This window comes from Zingiber officinale, chromosome 1A, assembly GCF_018446385.1.
Source record: "Zingiber officinale cultivar Zhangliang chromosome 1A, Zo_v1.1, whole genome shotgun sequence".
Classification (NCBI taxonomy): domain Eukaryota; kingdom Viridiplantae; phylum Streptophyta; class Magnoliopsida; order Zingiberales; family Zingiberaceae; genus Zingiber; species Zingiber officinale.
In genome coordinates this window covers 172,982,732-173,005,050 of record NC_055987.1, presented here as the reverse complement: position 1 = coordinate 173,005,050, position 22,319 = coordinate 172,982,732, and the positions used below count along the sequence as shown (strand labels likewise).

Sequence of the window (22,319 nt, the reverse complement as noted above, 5' to 3'; positions counted from 1 at the left end):
AAGAAGGTGGGTTGTGTGTGACCAGGGGAGGGAGTTGGAGTTAGGATTTACGGTGCAGTTATTTATATTTTAGAAGAGAAAGAAGTGTATCACTATATATATAATTTTTTAAATTTTGCTAAATTTAACCGCCTCACCTATTTGCTTTGACAGCCTAAAACACGGCGTGTCTGAGCATGAGATGTTGTCACATGAGATCTTGGAGTCAAAACTCGATGTATCCGAACATGTCTCCCTGCATGCCTTGCTATCTGCACTAATTGCTAGTAACCACCCGTGATTTACCTCCTCCGTATTGATCTAGGGACGAGTTGACGGAAAACGTTAGAAGCGAGCGAATCACCTTTTGTCATATTTGACAATCTAAAACACTGTCTAAGGTAAAGATAATGCGATTGATTGATGTCCACCTCAGATCTATGCACTCGCCTTTTAGAACACGGATATTTACTATTTAAATTTTTATATTTTTGAGAAAGATTGTTGTAGATTTATTCTAACTTCCACTTGTATGATATAATAGCCAACTTCAAGATATGTCAATAGAACTAAAAAGAGCTACCTTGCGTCTTTGTGACACTTAGCAGAATTGAGAAGAGTTCACTAAAGCCTGATAGAAATATTTGTCAAAATATAAAGCAAAGATGCTGCAGAAAGTAAGCTAATCAAAATCGCATTTAACAGTAACAGTATGTTGAAAATCCAACAAGGGTAACAAGTCACAAGCATAAGCAAAAGCATACATGGCATTGCCATATACCTCGCTCCATACTCATTTAACAGAAACAGGATTTTGAAAATCCAACAAGGGTAACAAGTCACAAGCATAAGCAAAAGCATATATGGCATTGCCATATACCTCGCTCCATACTCATTTTGCAGAAATGAAAATAAGATTTGGAAGAAACTAGCACAATGGAATGACCATATGCAAGTGAGTTGACACCAGCATATGTGAACTCTTTTTTTACTCATGAATCGTGCTTCTTTTTCTTCTTCTTCTTCTCCTCACTTTTCTCTATGTTGCCTGCCAATGCAGCTTCTTCACCACCCATGTCCTCTTTATTCTTCTTTTTCTTCTCAGTCAATTTCTCTTCATCAGAATAACCAGCTTCACTTTTACTTTTATTTCTCTTTTCCTTCTTTTCTTTCTTCTTGGAACTCTTCTCAGCATCAGCTAATTCTACTTCTCCCATCTCTTTTTCGGACTTCTTTTTCTTATTTTCACTCTTCTGCTTCGATGCTTCCTCAACATTTTTCTTCATCGTCTTTGCTTCAGAATCCAAAACAGCATCCTCAGCGACTTCTTCGACCTTCACCTTCTTAGAAGCTGGTGGTTCTCCAGCATCCTCCACCTTGTCCTTCCATCCATCAGTGATATCATCATCCTTATCCTTGTGTTTCCTTTTCTTTTTCTTCTCCTCTGTAACTTCTTCAATCACCATTTCCATCTTCACCATAGGCTCAGGTGCAGCAGCGAGGCCAGCGACCATTGAATCTCCACCAGTTGGCAGCACCACATTTCTTAGCCACTCAGCTGGTGTCTTCTCATTCGGCTTTCCGTGCTTATCCAACAGCCCCTCAGCAACCATTTTCTTCTTCATCAGAGCTCTTGGGCCCAACCCCCATTTGCGGGGGTAAGTATCCCGGTCCATTACCACTCGTTTTATTTTGGCCACTGATCCATGGTCACATGTTGCCATAACAGAAGTTGTCATCTCAGCAACTCCAAGAGCAACCGCTTCACCTTTAGTGGTCATCAGTACCACTTCCTCTCCAACCTCAATATCGTTCTCGAATCTAAGAAGACCAGGAATCATCAGTTTGGCACCATAGCAAATCGCATTTACAGCAGAATCCTTGACAACCACCCTCTTGTAGCTAGTAAGCAGAACCTCCAGTGGCATCACAACCCGCCTCAAGTAGCTCTCATCCTTGAAGTTGTCATACATCCACTGCGCGTCCAACACATCGTGCATGGTCACCATGTTATCCTTCTCACCGAGGATGCCAGAGCGGACGCGCCGCAACTCCTGCATGTGCCCTCCAACACCAAGGATCAGCCCAAGATGGACGCAGAGAGTACGGACATACGTTCCAGCCTGGCATGAGATCCAGAAGACGACCAAGTGCCGGTCAGGGTCATACTCAAGCAGCTTGCTCTCGTATATGGTTCTGATGCGAAGCTCACGCTTGACGGCCGAAATAAGAGGAGGACGCTGAAAGACGGCGCCAGTGAGGGTCTCAAGGGCACGAGCGACCTTGGCAACATCAGGGACGGCAGAGTGGAGTCGGGCCACGCAGACGTACTCCTTTCCAGCACCTTGCTGGGATTTGACGAGACGAGTGGCGCGATCTATACATACAATGAGGTTGCCGGTGACCTTGGGGTCGAGGGTACCGCTGTGGCCGGTCTTCTCGGCGCGAACTAGGCGCTTTATCCACGCGACAACCTCGTGGGAGGACGGGTTAGAGGGCTTGTCTAGGTTGAGGATGCCATAGCGGAGATACTCTGCGAGGGGCCGTTTGAGGGGGGAGTGGCCGGCGGGGAGTGGCGTGTAGTGGCCGGTGCGAACGTTGAGGCGATCGTAGTTCTTGAGGAGGATCGGCCAGGCCGAGGTGTCGACGGAGGGAGTGAAGGACTGAGGCTTGATGAAGAAGTCCTTGACTTGGTCGCCTTCGCTGGAGACGACGGCGGAAGGGGCGAGATAGAGATGGCCGTCGTTGGCAGAGGGCGTGGCGTTGTCCGAGCTCTTTTTAGTCTTCCTCTTCTTCTCGGTGGTTGGTGGAGAAGACGAGGGGATCTGGGATCCTTGCAAAGACATGGCGGCTGTGGAGGCGAGGGTGGGTTTATTTAGGGTTTTGGGGGATTAAGAGAGGCGGCAGAGGTATTTTATTACAGGGAACGCGAGCTTTAGATTGCGGCGGCCCTCCCGCTCGGTCACATTGTAGAATTGTATCGTCTCTCACAGTCTCAAAAATATACAAAACGGGATAAATTACTGGTAAATTTATAATCAACCGTTGGCTGTATAATCAACCGTTACCTAGAGAATAAGAGGGTTTTTACTTTGGGTTATATATTTATTAGTAATTGATGTCTTATCATAATAAATATATTACTTTTTAACTAACTTGATATCCCATGGGGCTAAGTAGTTACATTAATTCATAGAATAGTCGAATAAACAAATTCATTATTTCTTGAAAACTCACTCAAAATTAAGGTGATAAATAAGTGTAGCTAAATCTAGCCGAGCCTAAATTGAATCAAACCCTTAAAATAATTATTAAAATTTGATTTGATTTTTTTTATGTGCTTGAGTTTAGTTTGATCTTTGTTTAAATTTGGATCATTTAAATGTTATTGCTCGCTCAATTCAAATGTGTTGTTTGATTGTTTAAATTTTTAAATTTTAAACTTATTTTATTAGTTATTAAACTTAAGAGTATAAATTTATTTGTTCATTTTCAAAGTTTATTTGACTAGAAGAGTTGAATATACGATCTGTAAATCAATTTTCAAAGTTTATTTGACTAGCAGAGTTGAATATACGATCTGTAAATCAAGTTATAATTTCTCTTGCTTCTATCTTAGCAATGACATAATTAATTTATAAAAATAAATGACATAAAAATAATAAGAAATACAGAGTTTTACTTAGTTATAACCTAAATGGTTATTAATCCAAGAAAAAAGATATTGGTGCAATTATCTCTAGGTCAAAGTTGACTAATTTGACTCAAGGTTTAGTTTTGATGTTTGACAATATATGGAGATTACAAGTGCAATTGTCCATTAGGGAGAATGTTGGTGCAAGTCTCCTCTGGTCAAAGTTTGACTAGTTTGAAGTGAAAGAGTAGTCAAGTATATCATGGTTGACTAGACACTTGACTATGAAAGTGCTAACTTGAAGTTAGGCAAGGACAAGACTATAGGGATGGTTGGTAGAAGAAGAAAAATCAAATGGGTCAATGTTGACCAAACACTTGGTGTGAAAAATCCCGATAAGTGAAGTCGGGCGGGTGAGAAAGTCATGGTGAGTGAAGTCAGACAGTTGGAAAGTCCCGATGAGTGAAGCCGAACAGATGGAGAGATCTAATGAGTGAAGTCAGACAGCTGAGAAAGCCTAGTAAGCGAAGCTAGGCGTTGAGAAAATCTTGGTGAGTGAAGCCAAATAGGAAAATCTTAGTAAGTGAAGCTAGATGATGGAAATCATAGTCAGTGAAGCCAGGTAGAAAATCCTAGTCAGTGAAGTTAGGTGGTGATAAGTCCTGGTGAGTAAAATCAGACATTGAAAAATTCAAGTGGGCCAAAGCAGGGACGGATCCAAGAATTTAAGTTAGGGGGGCTTGAACTTAATATAATAAATTATATGTCATAAAAAATATAATAGATTATATATATGTATAACAAAAAAGTCATTACATTATTCTATTCAACAAAGTTGTGCTCTACGAGATTTTAAAACATAAAATTCATCTATAATAGAATCTACATCTATATCCTTAAGTAAATCTTGTTCAATATAAAGTGCTAAACAATCTTCAAGAAAATCATTTGTATATCTATATCCGATTTTTCTCTTTTTCCTCTTTAGATTGGACATGCATCACATTATCAATATGTTACGAGGGTCTCATCAAATTTTCAGTCTTTCTTTCACATATAGTATGAGGTAAAGAAGTTGCATAACCAATATGGGCAAGAAATGCACATGTTTTTCCTTGGTTTATCCTTTTCTAATTGTCAAATCCTTCATTTAACTAGTGTTGAGATATTAGATGAATTAACATCATTCAGGAAAAGAAAACAATAAAAGCAATATGCCTTATTTGTTGAAGGCGAATACTCTAACCAATGAAATTTCTAGAACTATTTTTTTAAAACCGACGATTCTAACTTCCAAATTTTGTAGCCAGATACTCCAACATATCTGATTGATAAGGCCTCATCTTTAGATATAAACATCTTATCTCATCTCGTACATTGATATGATATTCATATATCTGTTTTCTTTTTCCCGAATCTCGTTCAATACAAATAGAGGATGATTGATGGTCACCGCTTAAAGAGGAAATTGAAGGAATTTGGACATTAAGAATCAGAAGACTTTCACTAGATTGATATTGCCTTGTAGGGACGGTTGGAATTGAAGTGCTTTCACTTGTTTGACGATCTCTTTTTTTTAAAGTAAGAGGCTATCGTTTTTCCTTTCTTCACAATAGATTGGTGTTCCATTGTAAAATAATTCAAATTATATCCCTAAATAAATAATGAAATAACAATAGAATAAATAAACAATTAAGAGTAGTAGTAGACATGCTAATAAAATAGACAAAATCAAAATCAAGTGATTAATCACATAAAACCAAGACAAAGCATAATGCCACATCTAAATATCTAATTTATGTGGCCAAGGAAAAAAAAGATTAGTTATTATTCCAAGCTCTAAATCTTATTGCATCCTAAATATCTATCCATGAAAAGAGACAACCATCAAACCATGTGTCATATGATCATCTGAAATAGGTGTAACTATGAAATCACGAAGAAAAACGAGGACAAGAAGGTGGACACTTTTAAAATCTAATTAAGATGAAAATGAAAATAGAGAAATTAGGGTTGACCTTTCTTCTGCTGCTAATGATGGTAGACGTCGGAGCTTTCGAGATCTGAGCCCTTCGTGGCTTCGCTGATTCCTGATGACTCAACGGAGGGTTTAATCGTCGATTTGTAGAGATGTGCAGCACTGCAAGATCTACACCAAGCCAACAACCCAAAATTAATTAAACTCACATTATATCTCTCCCTAAAAATAAATTTTGGATGGGACAACAGGACTGGGCTATAGCCCAGTATAGCCCCAGTGAGGATCCATCTATGGGCCAAAGGTTGACCGAACGTTTGGTGTTTGGAAGTCCAAGTGGGTCATGGAGGAACACATGTTGGCAAGGTAAAGTCCTAACTGAGGTTAGGCAAAAGGAAAATCCAAATGAGTCAAGGAGGAATGCACTTGGTGATCAGAAGTCCAACGGAAAGTTGGCAAAGTCTAAATGGGTCAAAAGGTTGATCGGACACTTGGTGGAGAAATCCAACTAGGTCACGATTGACCGAAAGTTGGACAAGGGAACCCTATACTTGAGTTAAGCATGTTAGGATTGGGCAATAGATCAAGTGATTGACTGAGTGTTGTGTTAATCTATTAGGTGATCTATTGACTATATTTCTCTGTGACATAGAGAAGTTCCCAATCAATCAGGTGATCGATTGGGTTGCGCTAACTGATCGATTGGGCATGTTTTATTTGTGATGCACAAAGGAGTTCCCAATTGATTAGTTGATCGATTAGGATGCGTCAATCGATCCGCTGATCAATTGGGAGGAGAAATCGTGATGCATAGCGAGAGCATAGAGGTGATCTAGATCGATTGAGTGATTGATTCAGAAGCACTTAATCAGCCAAGTGATCAATTGGGAGAAGGAAAAAGAGTCGTTGCAAGGTTTGGACATCTAGATGTGCTCAGATCTGACGTGACAATCGATTGGGGGTAAGGTCAATCGATTTGGAGCCCTAATCTCCGGGATATAAAGGCGACGATGAAGATTCAAACACAAGTTCTTCTCTCTGATTCTCACCACCGGTTCTTGGAAGATTCAAGGCAAAGTGATGTTGTATTTCTGAGTCTGCAAGAGGCATCTACAAGCTACAAGAGATTAAGCAAGATGTTTATTGTATTATTCATTCATTTCCTTATTGTATTTTCTTGTTGACAGCTTGTATGAGGTTTCTCCACCTCTAGAGTATTTTCAAAAAGGAGTATTTTCATAGTGGAGGGTGTACTCTGTGTAGATCCTTGGATTAGTCATCTCGTTGAGGTGGATACCAAGTAAATCCTCATATTAGCATTGGAGAGTTGTTCGCTTCAAGTATTCTGCTGCAAGATCATCTTCGTTGAAGTAAGCGAGCTATTCACCCCCATCCTCCTCTAGCTCCCCTTGATCCTAACATGTGGTATTAAAGTAAGGCCTCTCTTCAATAGACTTATCGTCGAAAAGGGTAACAAGCTAGAAGAAGAAGAAGAAGTTGAAGCCCTAAAGTTAACAAGTCAAAGATTATCATCAAAGGAATTCAACTTCAAGATGAATTTCTAATATGGACTCGGATATGATACTAGGGTGCCCCCACCATTTATAGCGTTGAGATTTGATCTTTGGAATTCAAGGATCGAAAACTTTATCATGATGGAGATATAACAATGTGTTGGATCGAGACACGCGTGAGGGAGGGGGGTGAATCATGTGGTTTTAGAAAACTAACTTTTTTAGTTTTGAAAAACAAAGTGCATAGCGAAAAATCAAACACGAAAAACAAAAACAGACATGGTCGATTTTTCTTGGTTCAGAGCCTTCAGCGACTCCTACTCCAAGACCCAGGTCCCGCGGACCTATTGACGGGTAATCCACTAAATCCTCTTTCATAACTATCGGCAGAGTCAGAGAAGTGTAACACGCTACACTTCTCGTGTAAGTTCTCATGAGTGTAATTAAGGAATTTATTTATGAAATTTTCTAAAGTCACACTAGCATTAATTAAGGGATTAGGTTATAAAATTTTCTACGAATTTTAGAAAATTTTCATAATTATAAATAAACTTGTACGACATATTTCAAGAGGATAGAGGTATGAAGTTTAATGGAAACATAAGATACCCAATTAAGTTGGGAGTTGATTGCTCTAATTAGCCTAAGGTTAGGGTTTAATTAACCTAGGTATAAAAGCTATACCTAGCTTCACCCGATTCCTTTCTCTTCACTGTATTCCTGAATCGCCGTCTTCTTCCCTTGCCATCTCTGCCATTCCTCGTCTTGAGCTCCAGTCAAGAGTTCCGCTATGCAGTTGATCTCATGGAGGGCACCCCTACCGGATGAAGATCACCATCGACGCGATAGCATCGGGTGAAGGCACTCGACAGAAGAGAAAAGGAGCGAAAGGAAAGTACTTTCCATTATGTTGGTATGAGATCAGTGAGGTAAGGATTAGGTGCTAGGAGGAATTGATATGCTTGCTAAAGATGATTGTCTACTTGGATGAGCTGGGATTCGGGATTTCTGTGATGTTCTTGATTGTTCTTGCTTGTTCTTGCTTCATGCATGTTTCCCTTTCTGATTTCTACAATGGATTTGACCTTAGCACGTGAATGACTGGCTTTGTTCGATTTCTTCTTGATGTTTGTGTTAGGGATTATGTTCTTGGTAGTCTCAGCTAGTTGAGATGGTGTTTGGCTTTCTCCTTGTGCTGCCAAAAGTTTTGGGGCAAGTTGATGGTATTTTACGCCTTGATTGTTATTGATCTTGTTGCTCCCTGTTGTTTCTAAAATGCTGGACAAATTCAGATGTGTGGATTTCTTGTTGAGGTTGTTATGTTGCTTCGAATAGCTGAGATTTTAGTTCAATTTCAATTCAATGTTGCTCTATTCCTTCATATGGCTATGGAATTTTGAGACTTATTCGGTTGATTTAAATGTGTTACCTGGTGGGTTCTTGGCTAAAAAGGGTGCTTATGGATTCTCGAACGATTAGTATTCAATTGGAGGTTTGGTTTGATGGTGTTCTTGGGTTTTTGAGTTAGTCGTGACTATATGGTCTGATCTAGTAGTTCAAGGTGTGAATCCAATATGGTTTTTGCTCTTGGTGTTGGCTTTGGACTTATTTTCTTTTAGACAGACATCAAGGTAGTGAATTGGACTCATGGTGTTCTTGTTTTCTTGTGATGGTGTCGATTTTCTGAATGTGGAAATTGGGTACTATCCGTTTGTGTGTGATGAAGCTCTTGGCTCTTCAAATTGTTATCGCATTGATGGATTGAGCTTTTCGTAGGTTGAAGGGATAGATGTGTTCCTATGGTTTCACTTTTCTTAAGCTATTGTGGGTTTTCAGTATCGAATAGTGTAACTTGAGTTCCATGGGATCATGTTTTCCATGATAGTTTCAATTCTTCTTATGATTTGATCTCTCTTTTGTTTCGCATGACTCTTGGATGTGGATGGGTTCATGGTTATTGGTTTGCTTATGTTTATGCATGATTTTCTAATGTGAATAGGTATTCGTTTACTAGTATGTTTATGTGTATGCATGATTATGGAATGAATTGAGTTAAGTTCCTCAAGTAACGGTTTCGTTCAAGTATTGTTCATGTATGTTTGCAAAGTATGATGTGTGTAGATCATGTTTATTGAATAGGGGTGTTGGATGGGTATGTGCATGTGTGGTGACAGTACGGGATAAGTACCCCGGGATGAGCTCCGGGGAGGGTCCTTCCAAACTTGACTGATAATGTAATTTATGTTAGCTTCGGATATATGACTGCATGTTCTCATAGGAGGTACCACTAGGGTCATGATTATGGATTGAATGACTGATTCAAATGGTGGTTACCACATGTGTGACATATTCACCCTTAATAGCTGTGTAGGCTCTTTACCTACCACAAAATCCATGGAAACCTCTTCCCACTTCCAGACGAGAATTGAGAGTGGTTCCAATAGTCCTGCTGGCCTCTGATGTTCGGTCTTTACTTGCTGCTAAGTAAGGTATTCGTGTACTACTTTGACTATGTCTTTCTTCATGCCTGACCACCAATACAGTAACTACATATCCTTGTATATCTTCGTGCTTTCAGGATTAGCGGAGTACGGAGTGGTATGTGCTTCAATCATGAGGTTCTCCCAGAGTGACCCCATCTTAGGTACCCAAATGCGACCCTTGTATCACACAACTCCATCCACCGTCGAATAAATAGCACACCCCTTTTCCTCATCCCTACGTTTTCATTTGATTAACTGTTGATCCATCACCTGTCCTTCTCGGATCTGGTCCAGTAAGTTTGATTTTATGGTCAATGCTGACAAACTAATCTGCTCATTTTGTGCCACTACCTCCAAACTCAGCCGTCGAAATTTGGATATCAACTGTTGTTGAGTGGTTAGTTGCAACAACATTGCGGACTTGTGACTCAAGGCGTCTACCACCACATTGGCCTTACCCGTATGATAATTAATATTATAGTCATAGTCCTTCACTAGTTCTAGCCACCACCTCTGTCTCATATTTAGTTCCTTCTGTGCGAAAAAATATTTCAAACTCTTATGGTTTGTGAAAATCTCACAACATTCCCCATAAAGGTAATGCCTCCAAATCTTTAGAGCAAAAATGACTGTCGCTAGTTTCAGGTCAATGTGTGGGATAGTTTTGCTCATACACCTTCAACTGACGTGAAGCATATGCAATGACCTTCCCATTCTGCATTAGCACATCCCCTAATCCATTTTTGGAGGTGTCGATGTACACTACGAACCGTCCAGAACCATCCGAGATAGCAAGCACTAGTGATGTCATCAAACTTTCTTTCAACTCCTCAAAACTTTTCTCACACTGGTCTGTGCATTCATACCTACCCTTTTCTTGGTCAGCGAAGTCAAGGACAGAGCGATCTGTGAGAAATTCTAGATGAACCTCCGGTAGTAACCTGCCAGCCCTAAGAAGCTTCGAATCTCGATAACATTCTTCGGTATACCCCAATTTTTTATTACCTCTACTTTGGCTAGATCCACCTTTATCCTTTTCTATGAAACTATATGCCCCAGAAATGGAATCCTTCTCAACCAGAAGTCTCACTTGCTAAATTTTGTGTACAAACGTTTATCCTTCAGTGTCTGCAACACTGTTGGCAGGTGCAGACGATGCTCCTTGCGACTTCGAGAGTAAATTAGTATATCATCAATAAAGACAATAACGAAATGGTCCAAATGCGACTGAAAGATCCGATTAATCAAGTCCATAAATGTTGCTAGGCCATTAGTAAGTTCAAATGACATAACCATAAACTTGTAGTGTCCATATCGAGTTCTAAATGTCATTTTATGAGCATCTTTCTCTTTCACCTTCATCTGATGATACTCTGATCTCAAGTCAATTTTTGAGAACACTGTTGCTCCTTATAGCTGATTGAATAGATCATCAATCCTGGGTAATAGGTACTTATTCTTGATTGTAACTCGATTCAGCTCTCGGTAATCAATGCACAAACGCATGGTCTCATCCTTCTTATGAACAAACAACACCGGTGCTCCCCATGGTGACACGCTTGGTCGGATGAAATCCTTGTCCAATAGTTCCTGCAACTGCTCCTTCAATTCTTTTATTTATGTAGGCACCAATCGATATGGTGCTTTTGACACTGGTGTGGTCCTCGGTATCAATTCTATTCCGAACTCCACCTCCCGGATAGGGGGTAGACTCGTAATATCCTCTGGGAACACTTATGGAAAATCTCAAGCTACTTCCACTTCCTCCAAACTCGGTCGACGAGTCTCTGAATTAACCGTAATATTGACTAGCAGGCCCTCACACCTCTTACTTAGCATTCGTTGAGCTTTACACACTGAAATCATGTGAGCAAAGGTCGATCTTGGGGCTACATAAAAAATGAAGAATTCTTCATTTGGTAGCTTCAACTTAACCGTCCATTGATTGCAATCGATGGCCGCCTCGTGCCAAGTTAGCTAATCCATTCTAAGGATCACATCAAATTTTGTCATTTCTAGCACGATAAGTTATGCACCCACTATATAGTTTTGCATCATCATCTGGCAATTCCTTACCATCCTATTACTGTGCAGTTCTTCTCCGGAAGGTAAAGAAACGCTATATCCCATAACCATTCATTCAGGTGTAATGCCTAGTTTTGTGGTATAAGCCACAGATATAAAAGAATGGGTAACTCCAAGATCTATTAATGCATGAGATGGTATGTTAGCAACAAAAATCATACCTATGATGATAGCCATGTCTAGATCCACCTGCTCTTGTGTCATAGCAAATACTCTTTCTTTGGTTGGCTCTTTGAGCTGAGGACAATCTCTAGTAAACCTTGTCTTCTTGAACATATAACAAACATATGTACCCGTCAGACACTGTCCAACATGAATCTTCTCGCACTTGAGGCACTGAACTTTGTCCTCAACCTTGGGAGTAGTACCTTCAGTTGGTTGTGATTTCTGAAATCGCTGACATGGTTGTGTCTGTTTTGGCGGTTGCTTGCCTTGGAACTGAATAGGAACAAACTTCTTCTTACCCAGCTCTTGTTGATCCCTTTCCTGATAACTCGATATCTTGTTCTGTTCCTCCTTGATCATGTCTGTCACACCCCAGGTAGTCTATGCCAGAAGAAATTTCGACAGCATCTCCCCTATACGGGTGACAATATGAAACTTCCTACAATGCCCTCAGGGCCACGCCAACACGGCCAGAACAATAACAATAAAATAAAAGTGACAACCACGCAGTGTAATAGTAAAAACCCTAAACCTAAGCAATAATAAGGGAATCATTTCAAATATTCTACTCAACTACACCCATAAAACATAAATTCAATATCCTACTCAACTACACCCATAAAACTCAAATCATAAGTCCTACTCAACTACACCCATAAAACTCAAATCTCCAGCATACATCCAAATGAAAATCTATCGATAACAGGGATCGTACCAGATCCAAGTGCCAAAAGATACAAGTCTGAAAACATAGACAATAACATAATAAGAACAGCCAAAATGTGTAAACTCGTCGCTATGCCAAGTGGTGGGGGACTAGCGACTGGAACCTCCTGAACAGCCTCAACCTGAAAATAGTAATAACGGGGTGTGAGCCCAACACTCAGCGGATACCTAGTTGACATGCATAGTAAATAATAACCAGTAGTAATAAATATCCTTACAGTCTCCTGAATAAATATCATATGAAAAATGAAAAACTGTAAGGTAAAGGAGTATTTGTACTAACTAGGACCTGGATATAAGGAAAAACAAGGTCGTCAGACTGAGGAGTATCATAATCCTGTATGCATGTCAATCAAATGCATTCATCCAATATGCAGCAAACAAAGTGCAGCAAACACAAGCAATAAATGCATCAATGCGTATGATGCCAATGACATGTCCTGGTCACCCCTAACACCAGTCAACCATCTCACACACGATGGTAAGACCGAGTGAGTAGGGTTATGACAACCGTGCACTCTGTCGTCACTGCTCCTGATGAGTGACCGAGTGGACGGGATGTTATCGGAGTATACCTATCCTTCTACCCCAAATCATAAGTGGGGGAGTGCAATGCTCTCATCTCCCTGAGACAATCCACACTACCCATGAGCGGACCAACGGAGCCAAACAGAGTAACCTGCTGCAACACACCCTACCTGAATAAAAACCATTAACCCATGAGTGGTTGTGTGTGCAGATCCATGTAACTGGCGATGTGCTCAACAATAATGGAGCTGTCAATCGCTCAGCATGCAATCATACGTAATGATGCATGACACTAAGCATAGAAATATCATGATCCTATCTACCTCCATAAAAACATGTACCAAATACGTGGATCAAATAATATGATCTAGGTACACAGGTCAGATATGGTATCTAACCAGTCCGATATATCATAAAGCATAGCATGTCACTACCTCTATAACATTAGTAAACAGGGCATGAATGCTAAACAAGTAACAAACAAAACATGTTCGGAAAACAAATAGTGGTATGTCAATGCAGATATAAACATATTTAGTACTACTTGTTAAAATCTACTAAATATATCAACAAGACATATCAAAATAGATAGGTCAAGATACATGCCTCCAATGTAGATCGAGCTAATCAACCTCTATGTCGAAGTGCTTGTCCCGAATTCGAATCCTGTAATAAATCGTAAACAAAATAGCTAAACCAAAAATCATTATTTACTAGAAACCTTAATTCATTCATTAACCTCGGTTAGCCACATAAAATGAGTCTAATCCGAACTTAGATTAGATCCATCATTTAACCCTAATTATCTATTCCTCCAATCACCTATTTAAATGACCACACTACTATATAATAACACGTTCTAAAACAAATTCCAATACTCACCTGAAACTAATACTTCAGCAGCTGATCCAATCTTGAAGAACTCACTGTCGGAACTTGTCGACTGCAGCTAATGTGGTTGTTGAAAAGCTAATCAAATATCCTACAACGAAAAAGAGAATCAAACCTCTAATAACCTAACACAAAACATGTCTTACCCCTAAACCCTGTCCACCGATTCCCTTACCTCCACAACACGCACTTTGGCTTCCTCTCCAAGAATCGCAGACCTGGCCCCAGCAACCTTCACCACCTTTGGGTTCACTGAACTACTGAAATGGCTAGAATCCAGTAGAAGGGCCACTGTTGCTAGGGTCCTGCAACTAAAGATGCCGGTAGAACCACCTCAGGGGTCAACGATCGGCTAGAAGAAAACAATGAGAAGAGATCGACGGTAATACCTCACCACCAGCGCACGGGAGGAGGAAGTAGCAGATCATGATCAACTCCAACCAAACCAGGGCTAGGACCCTCCCCTTTTGGCTGAAGATCGCCTCTTGCAAAGGTGGTGCCTCTGATTGGAAAGACGAGAAATGGGTCGGTCGTGGTTCGGGGCTAGGGCACGCCTCTCTGCCCTCGGTCGGAGATTGTCCCGTGCAGAGGTGCGGAGGCGAGAGATAGATCTAGGGCACGGAAGAAGGGGAAGAGGAAAGGGGAAGGACTCGAAGCTTCCGCCGGTAGTTTTGTGCGCGAGGGGAGAAGAGGAAGCGTCATCGGTTTAAGGGAGGCGATCGGTTGGCGCCGCGCAGAGGAGAGGAGGAGGAAGGGATCGGGAGGAGAGGGGGTTCGGGTGAGAAATGGAGGAAAAGAAAAAGAAAAGTAAATGGAAAAGAAAATAAAACTTTTCCTCGTTCAATGGGGTAGCCTAAACAGACTTTCCGGGGGTCCAATATTTATCCCCGTAACCCACGCCATACGGTCTCCGAAAAATTTCCAGAAAATTTTTAAAATTTCTGAAAATTCCCTTATGGTTATTCGCCTTTTTTTGGCATTTTACAATGTCATTCCTGTTCCTTTCAGACATCAATGTCTGGTCCACTGCCTCTCTGAATGTGGTGACCTAACTTAATCTGACATTATGGCGAATGGCAGCTCTCAATCCCTTAGTACAGTGCTTCAGCTCCTCGATTGGCTGGCTGGCAATCATGGGTACAAAGTAGTGTCCCCTCTCAAACTTCCTAATGCACTCAACCACTGTCAAATCTCCTTGGCGAAGCTCCAAGAACTCCCTCGACAGTCGGGCTCTATTGTCGACTTTGAAATGTTTCCCATAGAATACTTCCTTGAAATCAACCCAAGTCAATATAATCAGATCCACTGTCAAGCGTGCACCCTCCCACCATACTCGTGCATCATCCCGTAGCATGAATATCGTACATCTGACCTTTTTCGCATCTGTAAGCTACATAAATCCATATATCATTTCCAGGGATCGAATCCATCCTTCTGCAGCGATCGGGTCTGTGGTGCCTTTAGACTCTGTTGGTCTGAGCTCCCAAAACTGTTTGTAGACTGGGTGTGCACTGGTTGTAGGACATCTGGGTGCACTCTCCTGCTCCCTAGCCTGCACTAATTGCTAGATCTGCTCTCTATGAATACGGTTCTGCTCTTGTAGAAGTGCAGTAAGTCCTTCTAGGAACTGATTGTTCTGGCTACCTATCTTACCATTGTTCCTTTGACCAGCCATAACCTGTACGTTTCCAATATATTCTTATCGTTGTCTCATATATACATATCAATGTATCATTTATATCATAGCTAAGTTACCACATTAAATCAAGGACTATAATTATGTAAATCTTATAAACTTGTTGGTAGAAGTAGACGAGTTCCTGACGAGATGGCGTGTGCATGCTGTCACTTAGGAGTGTCGCTCTGATACCAACTGAAACATCGTTAGTTTTTCCATTAAGTTTTTTTTTAAAACAACCCTCTCAACATCTGCTATAGAAATAACCGTAGTAACGACTCCATCAAAATAAATCATCTTATCCAATGTAAATGACAACATCTCAAGTAAGAAATTAACAGAAAGAAACGATAAATCCTCCAAGCATCTCCCTATACAAATGAAGAAGATCTCACAAAGGAACAAGTTTGTTATGCACTCCTAAGGCATTCGGACAGTGCCATGCATCCATCTCACCTCCTTAACTACTCCATCCGCATATCTTCCGTCATATCGTGGGAGACGTTCTCACTTGTAACGTAGGCATCATGAATCTACCGACCCAGCAAGTATAATCCAATATGAATAATATGACATCTGTAAGTAGCAGGAACAGTAATTGATAGGCATAGAACGTAAACTTAATACAGAATAAAAAGGGAAAATACAATATGTAATAGCTAATATGGGTAGATATGCCACACATCCGGTAACCACTATTTGAGGCAGTTATTCAGTCCCATGACCCTAGAGGTACCTCGTAGGAGAGCATGCAATCATTTTAGCCGAAGCTAACATAAATTACAGTATCAGTCATAAATTATAGTATGAGTCATAAATTACAATATTAGTCATGTTTGGAAGGGCCCTCCCCAGAGCTCATCCCGGGGCACTCATTCTGTACTGTTACCACTTATACTCATACTCATCCAATTAGCTACATAAGAAAACATAATCTATCTACATTATACCTATATCAGTAGCACATTCCATTCATTCTGTATACACTAATTCAAAAGAACCTTTATTTAATCAACATCATTCAGTTACTAAACAGTAGCTTAAATCTATAACTGAAATCATCAAGAATTGCAACTGGAATTTGGACAAAGATTCTCTATCAACAAAATAGAATAACATGCAAATTTGTGATAGAATCAAAACCTCCCAACCTCACCAAAACCACGACAACAGAAGGAAGTAGAACAACACAACAATTCAATCTCAACACAACAATCCCAATTTTGACCAAAATTTTGAACCCAACATGAAGAAACAAATCCTTATCAAAATCAGCTATGAATCTCTAAACAACAGCATAAGGAAAATGAGTCTAACAACAATCTGCCCAATCGAAAACAAATCCAAAACCAATACTAAGGGAAAAAAGGAAGAACTCTTTCGAATACACACATCAACCCACGAGATTGGACCACAAAGTCACCGCTAACTCGTAAAACAAGTGTACCATGATGCAAACCTCCAACCACACCGAAGCTATCATAGAATACATAAGTACCCAATGATCCTGGAAATCACCATGAAACACACTGAAATCTTTTGAATGAACCTCAGAAATCCACAGCTATACTAAAAGTCAGAGCAACATTGAATAGAACCCGGAAATTTCCTCAAATCCAGACTATACAGCTATTTTTGGAACATATCATTCTCGACTTAAATTCACACAAAACCAAACCTCATCAAGTTAAAACCATACCAATTCCACAGCAATTTGGAAAGCAAAAGAAGAGGTTCAATGACATTAGTAAGAAGCACAGAGGAAAGAAAATATCATTGTTCCAATTCAAGTCCATCCAGTGATTTCAATGTCATAAGAAACCAGAGCTTCACCATTCAAATCATAAAGCATCAGCAATCACCAAATCCAATCGAACATAGCCAAGCATTAGAAAAGAGGAGACACCATTCAAACCAAATGAAACCACCAAGAACCCTATTCAGAAACTCAATCCATGAAGAGAAATCCTCCACAATACCGTAATTCATCACAATCTTCCTATTCCAAGAAAAGAATAGGAGAATCGCGAGATGAAACCAAGAATCCATGGAAACTCTAAATTGAAAATCATTCAACCCCACCGAGTATCCTTGGCATGCTTATCAAACTCACCTAAGCTCCCATCCCCTACCCTATGGACCTCACATCATCATATAAACATGTACTTGTTGTTCCCTTCTTGCGTCGCCACCGAAATCCCTAGCCTTGTGATGTCGCACAGACAGGTAGTGTGCGTAGGCCTCTGTGTTGAAGCATATAATATGTAATTTTAAATTTGGCATTAAGTGAAATTACCTTTTTATCCTTCTCCCCCTCAATTTGTTGTATGCTTGCTCTATCAGCGGTTAGTCCAATCAGAGCCTCCTGCTCTTCAATAGAGGGGAGTGAATATCGATCGTCTTTTTTATATACTTTCTTTTCGCATTTTGTCATGTTCTTTTCTACAGAGTTAGTTAGTAGCAGTGGAAATAATAAATCAAATAATAAGAAAGAACACACAGGATTTACTGGTTCCCAACTCCCCAAGATCAGTACATCCAAGGCATAATCACGGGAGGCGCCCGCCCACTAATGGTCTCTTTTTGGGATGCTTTCCAAAGGTGGAGAAACTCATCTTACAGTTTAAAATTCAAGCACAAATAATAATAAATTAAATACAATTTGAAATAATCAAACCAAACAAAAGATGACAGACGATCTAGAAGTCTTGAGTGCAACACACCCTTCCTTGAGCTTCCCCAATTGCAGAGCTTTGTAGCACATTCATATGAACGTAAAGATGAAGAGTAGGATGAAATAATTGTTGTATTGAACATAGAGCCTTCATCTCCTTTTATAGAGTTGGATCGGATCCTTGTCTGGATCAACTCTTATCTGGATAAAGCTATATCTGGATGAAGTCTTATCTCTATCAATATCATCTAGCTTATCCTCATCCTGATCCAAATCATAAAGATGATCTTTTGCCACACATCTTCCATGTCAATATTTTTGACAACACAACAATCTAGACCCAACCCAGTCAGTCTACTGAACCGTTGATTTGATTTCTTGAACTAGTTTGGTCCGATTCAACTCGAGTCAAGTCCGGTTCACCCATTTGCATTTGTCTACTAATTGTTTTGCTTCTAGCTTCAAATTTATGCAAAATAATCATACAAATACAAACAAGCAACCTATCCTATATCTGTAAGTTTACTTAACCTACTAGGCTTAGCTTTTGCTTGGAGGTCCCTCCTCCAAGTCTACCACCTAAGGGCCAATCCCTTATGATCAAGCCACACTCCTGTAAGTCTACCTGACCTACTAGGCTTCATGCTTGGGCTGTATCCAAGACTTTACCATTACCTAGGGTTACCTTCCCCTAGGATTTTCACTGTTTAGCTTCATACATCAAGACTTCCACCACCTAAGGTTACCTCTCCCTAGGATTTTCACCACCTAGTTTCACTCACTAGGGCCTAGCTTTAGTCACTAGGACTTCCACCACCGAAGGTTACCTTCCCCTAAGATTTTCACCACCTAACTTCACTCACTAGGGCATAGCTTCACTCACTAAGACTTCCATCACTTAAGGTTACTTCCCCCAATGATTTCCACTTCCTAGCTTCACTTACTAAAACTTACCCTTGCTTAACTAAGTTAGCACTTTTGCTAATCATTTAGTCCTGACTAGACTTCTCTCTTCCAAACATTAAGTCCTGTTTGAATTAATCCTTGGTCAAACTGACCAGACTTAGGTATACTATTAAGTATCAAAACCCTGGAAGCTAATTGCACAAACATAATCGATCGACTTAAAGATCATTCTATCAACTGATCCATTCTGTCGACTAAACCTTTTATCCATCGACTAATCATCACTCCCTTCCTTATTTACTTTGATCTGATCTGTTCAATCCCATAAATCATGCTATTCGGTCAATTGAACAACTTTATCGGTTGATAGAACCTAGATACTTTCCTACCCTTTATGACTTGATATGATCTTCACTTCCCTTTGATCTGTCGAGTAATCCTACTTATCGATCGATGGAACCTCAACGTTTACTTCATGATTCAATCTGATCATTTGTCATTTCCATATTTGATCGGTCAACTGATCATGCTTATCAATCAATAGAATAACTTTACCATATTTACGGGACCTCAATCTTATCCCTACCAATCCATCCTAATTGATCAACTGAAACTTCATGTTCAGTTTACCGAACCCTCAATCAATTCGAACCTTTATTTTTCTACAAAATAAAGTTAGCATAAGTAGAATAATAATAGTAATCCTGCAAAATAGAGCTAGATAATATAATGAATGAGTAGTTGTTACGAATCGTAAGTACACGATTACATCATCAGTAATAAAAAGATATCAATTCCACAGGGACTGTTGATTAAGCACTAGCTAACTTCGCACGGTGAATTATCTAGACAAATGAAAGGTTGGTTGAGAAAGAGAGTAAGAGAAAAGTTAAGGAGAAGGAGGGAGAGAAGGAATAAGAGAGTATAAAGAGTAGAGAAAGAGGGAGAGTTGGATTTGGGGATGGATAAATACTAGGATTTTGATTTCACCATGATGCTAGTTAATGTCCCTATGCATTGTTCATCTACCTAACTCTATGCTTACACTTGTATAGGGATTCTAACTAAAGTTTGTTACAACCCCGCACAAGTTGCACTGAAGAGTCTACCCGAGTCCTAACGTCATTAAGTAAAGAAGTAACTCTAGAAAGTCCAATTAAAAGGTTACCCTCTGTCACAGGGCCCCCAATCATACGATCATAGAGTTATCTAATGTACTTCCTAATGGTAGCACTGGAGTATCCACTCCAATTGGAAAGCCCTGACAAAAATTAGTCCCTATGTCAAGATCTTTTCACTCTAGAAAGTGGATAAGTATCGATGCCCTTTGCCACTAAGGGCATAATACGTCCGGTTGGATGGGTATCCTCTGTTAGTAAGGATCCCCTGATTATCCAGTCTAGTAGTGTTACATACCATAAGTGCACAATTACGTCATCAATAATACAAAAGATATCAAACCCACACTACAACAAAAATCCTCATAGACATCGGTTTTCCACCGGTGTCTATTTCATTTTCGACCGATGTCTATGAAGCCGATGTTAAAAGTCTGCCATTTTAGACATCGGGTTAAAACCGGTGTAGTATCACTTAACGACACCGGTCTTCGAATCGGTTATTAACCGGTGTAGTATCACTTAACGACACCGTTTCATTAACGGTGTAAAACCGATGTAATATTGTATGTTAATAACACCAGTTTTGGCAGCGGTAAATGACCGATGTAATATTAGTTAATAACATCGGTTTTGCAGCGGTGGAAAACCGATGTAATATGTATATTTTTTAACAGCACAAATTTGATTTCCGAAACAATGAAAAATCAACAATAATAAAAAAAATACACAAATATTCACAAATTATACAAATATTCTTCATTCAACAATATCCATAAAATACACAAATATTCACAAATTATATAAATAATCTTCTTACAACAGTATCCATAAAATACTCAAACATTCTTTTTACATCAAAAGCTAGCTAATAGATATCAAAATCAAGGTAGAACATTCTTTTAACACATCAAGGTAGAACCGCACTTCAAATGTAATCTAGCATGCATTCAGCCCACTCGAACCGCACTTCATCAATTTCAACTCTGGAGTACTTGAGATTTGTAAACTGTAAAAACACATAAATAATATATTAGTAAACCAAGACCAAAGATCATAGTTGAAAATGCAATAAGAGCACCAGGTAACAAGATGACTAATTGGAATGCTTAAAAAGATAAACATTCATCAATTATCTCAACCACATCATATAGTGATAGATCTATGAATAACAAGTTCAAATCTAACCCTTGCATCCTTTTGGGAGGCAATCTAATTTGATAAACGAGCAAAAAGATGATTTACTCAAAATTAGTTTGCATTTGTAAAAAACAATATCACTTCTGATACTTTATTTTGTACATTTTATCAGTTAAAAGGAAAAAAGTACACTTACCACATTGAACACAACAGGGGCCTCTTTACCTGGAGACAAATTCATGTTCAGAAATAGATACTGAGACAAATCAAATTAATAGATGTGTAAATATTAGTGGAACTATTTCTTTCGTTTTCGGTTACCTGTTTCAAGATCATGCCAAGGATGGGCAGCCACTGATCTCTTGGACAATGACGACAATATCCTTTCATTCAACTTTGGAGCTGCAACGTTCTCCTGTTGTCCGCTCATATTTCTACATACATAACAACATAATAAGGAGTATTTGAGGAGATTGCAAGAGTTTATTGATAACAAAAGTCCAAGGTAACTCATGATCCATGAAAAAAATATATAGAGAGAAAACAAAAAACTAGCAATCTGGAAGTTTTGTGCCTTGGCATTATCAGAATGAAAGTTTAGTAATATGATAGCTGACGTCAAACAGAGTTGCAAATCCAAAAGATGGCCATTTGTTCCCCTATTATGGAAGTTAATTAACAATTGAACTTGTATCCAACAAATTAAAGAATGAAAAATTACTGGACAAGTTAGAAAATATGTTATTGTTTCATTTTTATGCTCGCATAATCATTGTGGTACTAATGAACCGTATACAAATTACAGGGCACTAATTGGATA

At 39.5% G+C, this 22,319-nt stretch overlaps 1 protein-coding gene and 1 long non-coding RNA gene across 2 annotated transcripts; both read right to left on the bottom strand.

The window, feature by feature from the left end:
* Positions 1-662: 662 nt before the first annotated feature.
* Positions 663-2,922, bottom strand: LOC122038434 (H/ACA ribonucleoprotein complex subunit 4-like). The gene has a single exon (XM_042598184.1). It carries the CDS (start codon positions 2,823-2,825, stop codon positions 972-974), a length of 1,854 nt encoding a protein of 617 aa, XP_042454118.1. The 5' UTR covers positions 2,826-2,922; the 3' UTR covers positions 663-971.
* A 10,775-nt stretch (positions 2,923-13,697) lies between these two features.
* LOC122012479 lies at positions 13,698-14,767 on the bottom strand. The gene is made up of 4 exons (XR_006120228.1): positions 14,373-14,767; positions 14,159-14,294; positions 13,975-14,074; positions 13,698-13,758 (listed from the first exon to the last, which is right to left on the bottom strand). It is a non-coding gene; the product is annotated as an uncharacterized LOC122012479 (long non-coding RNA).
* Positions 14,768-22,319: the final 7,552 nt, after the last annotated feature.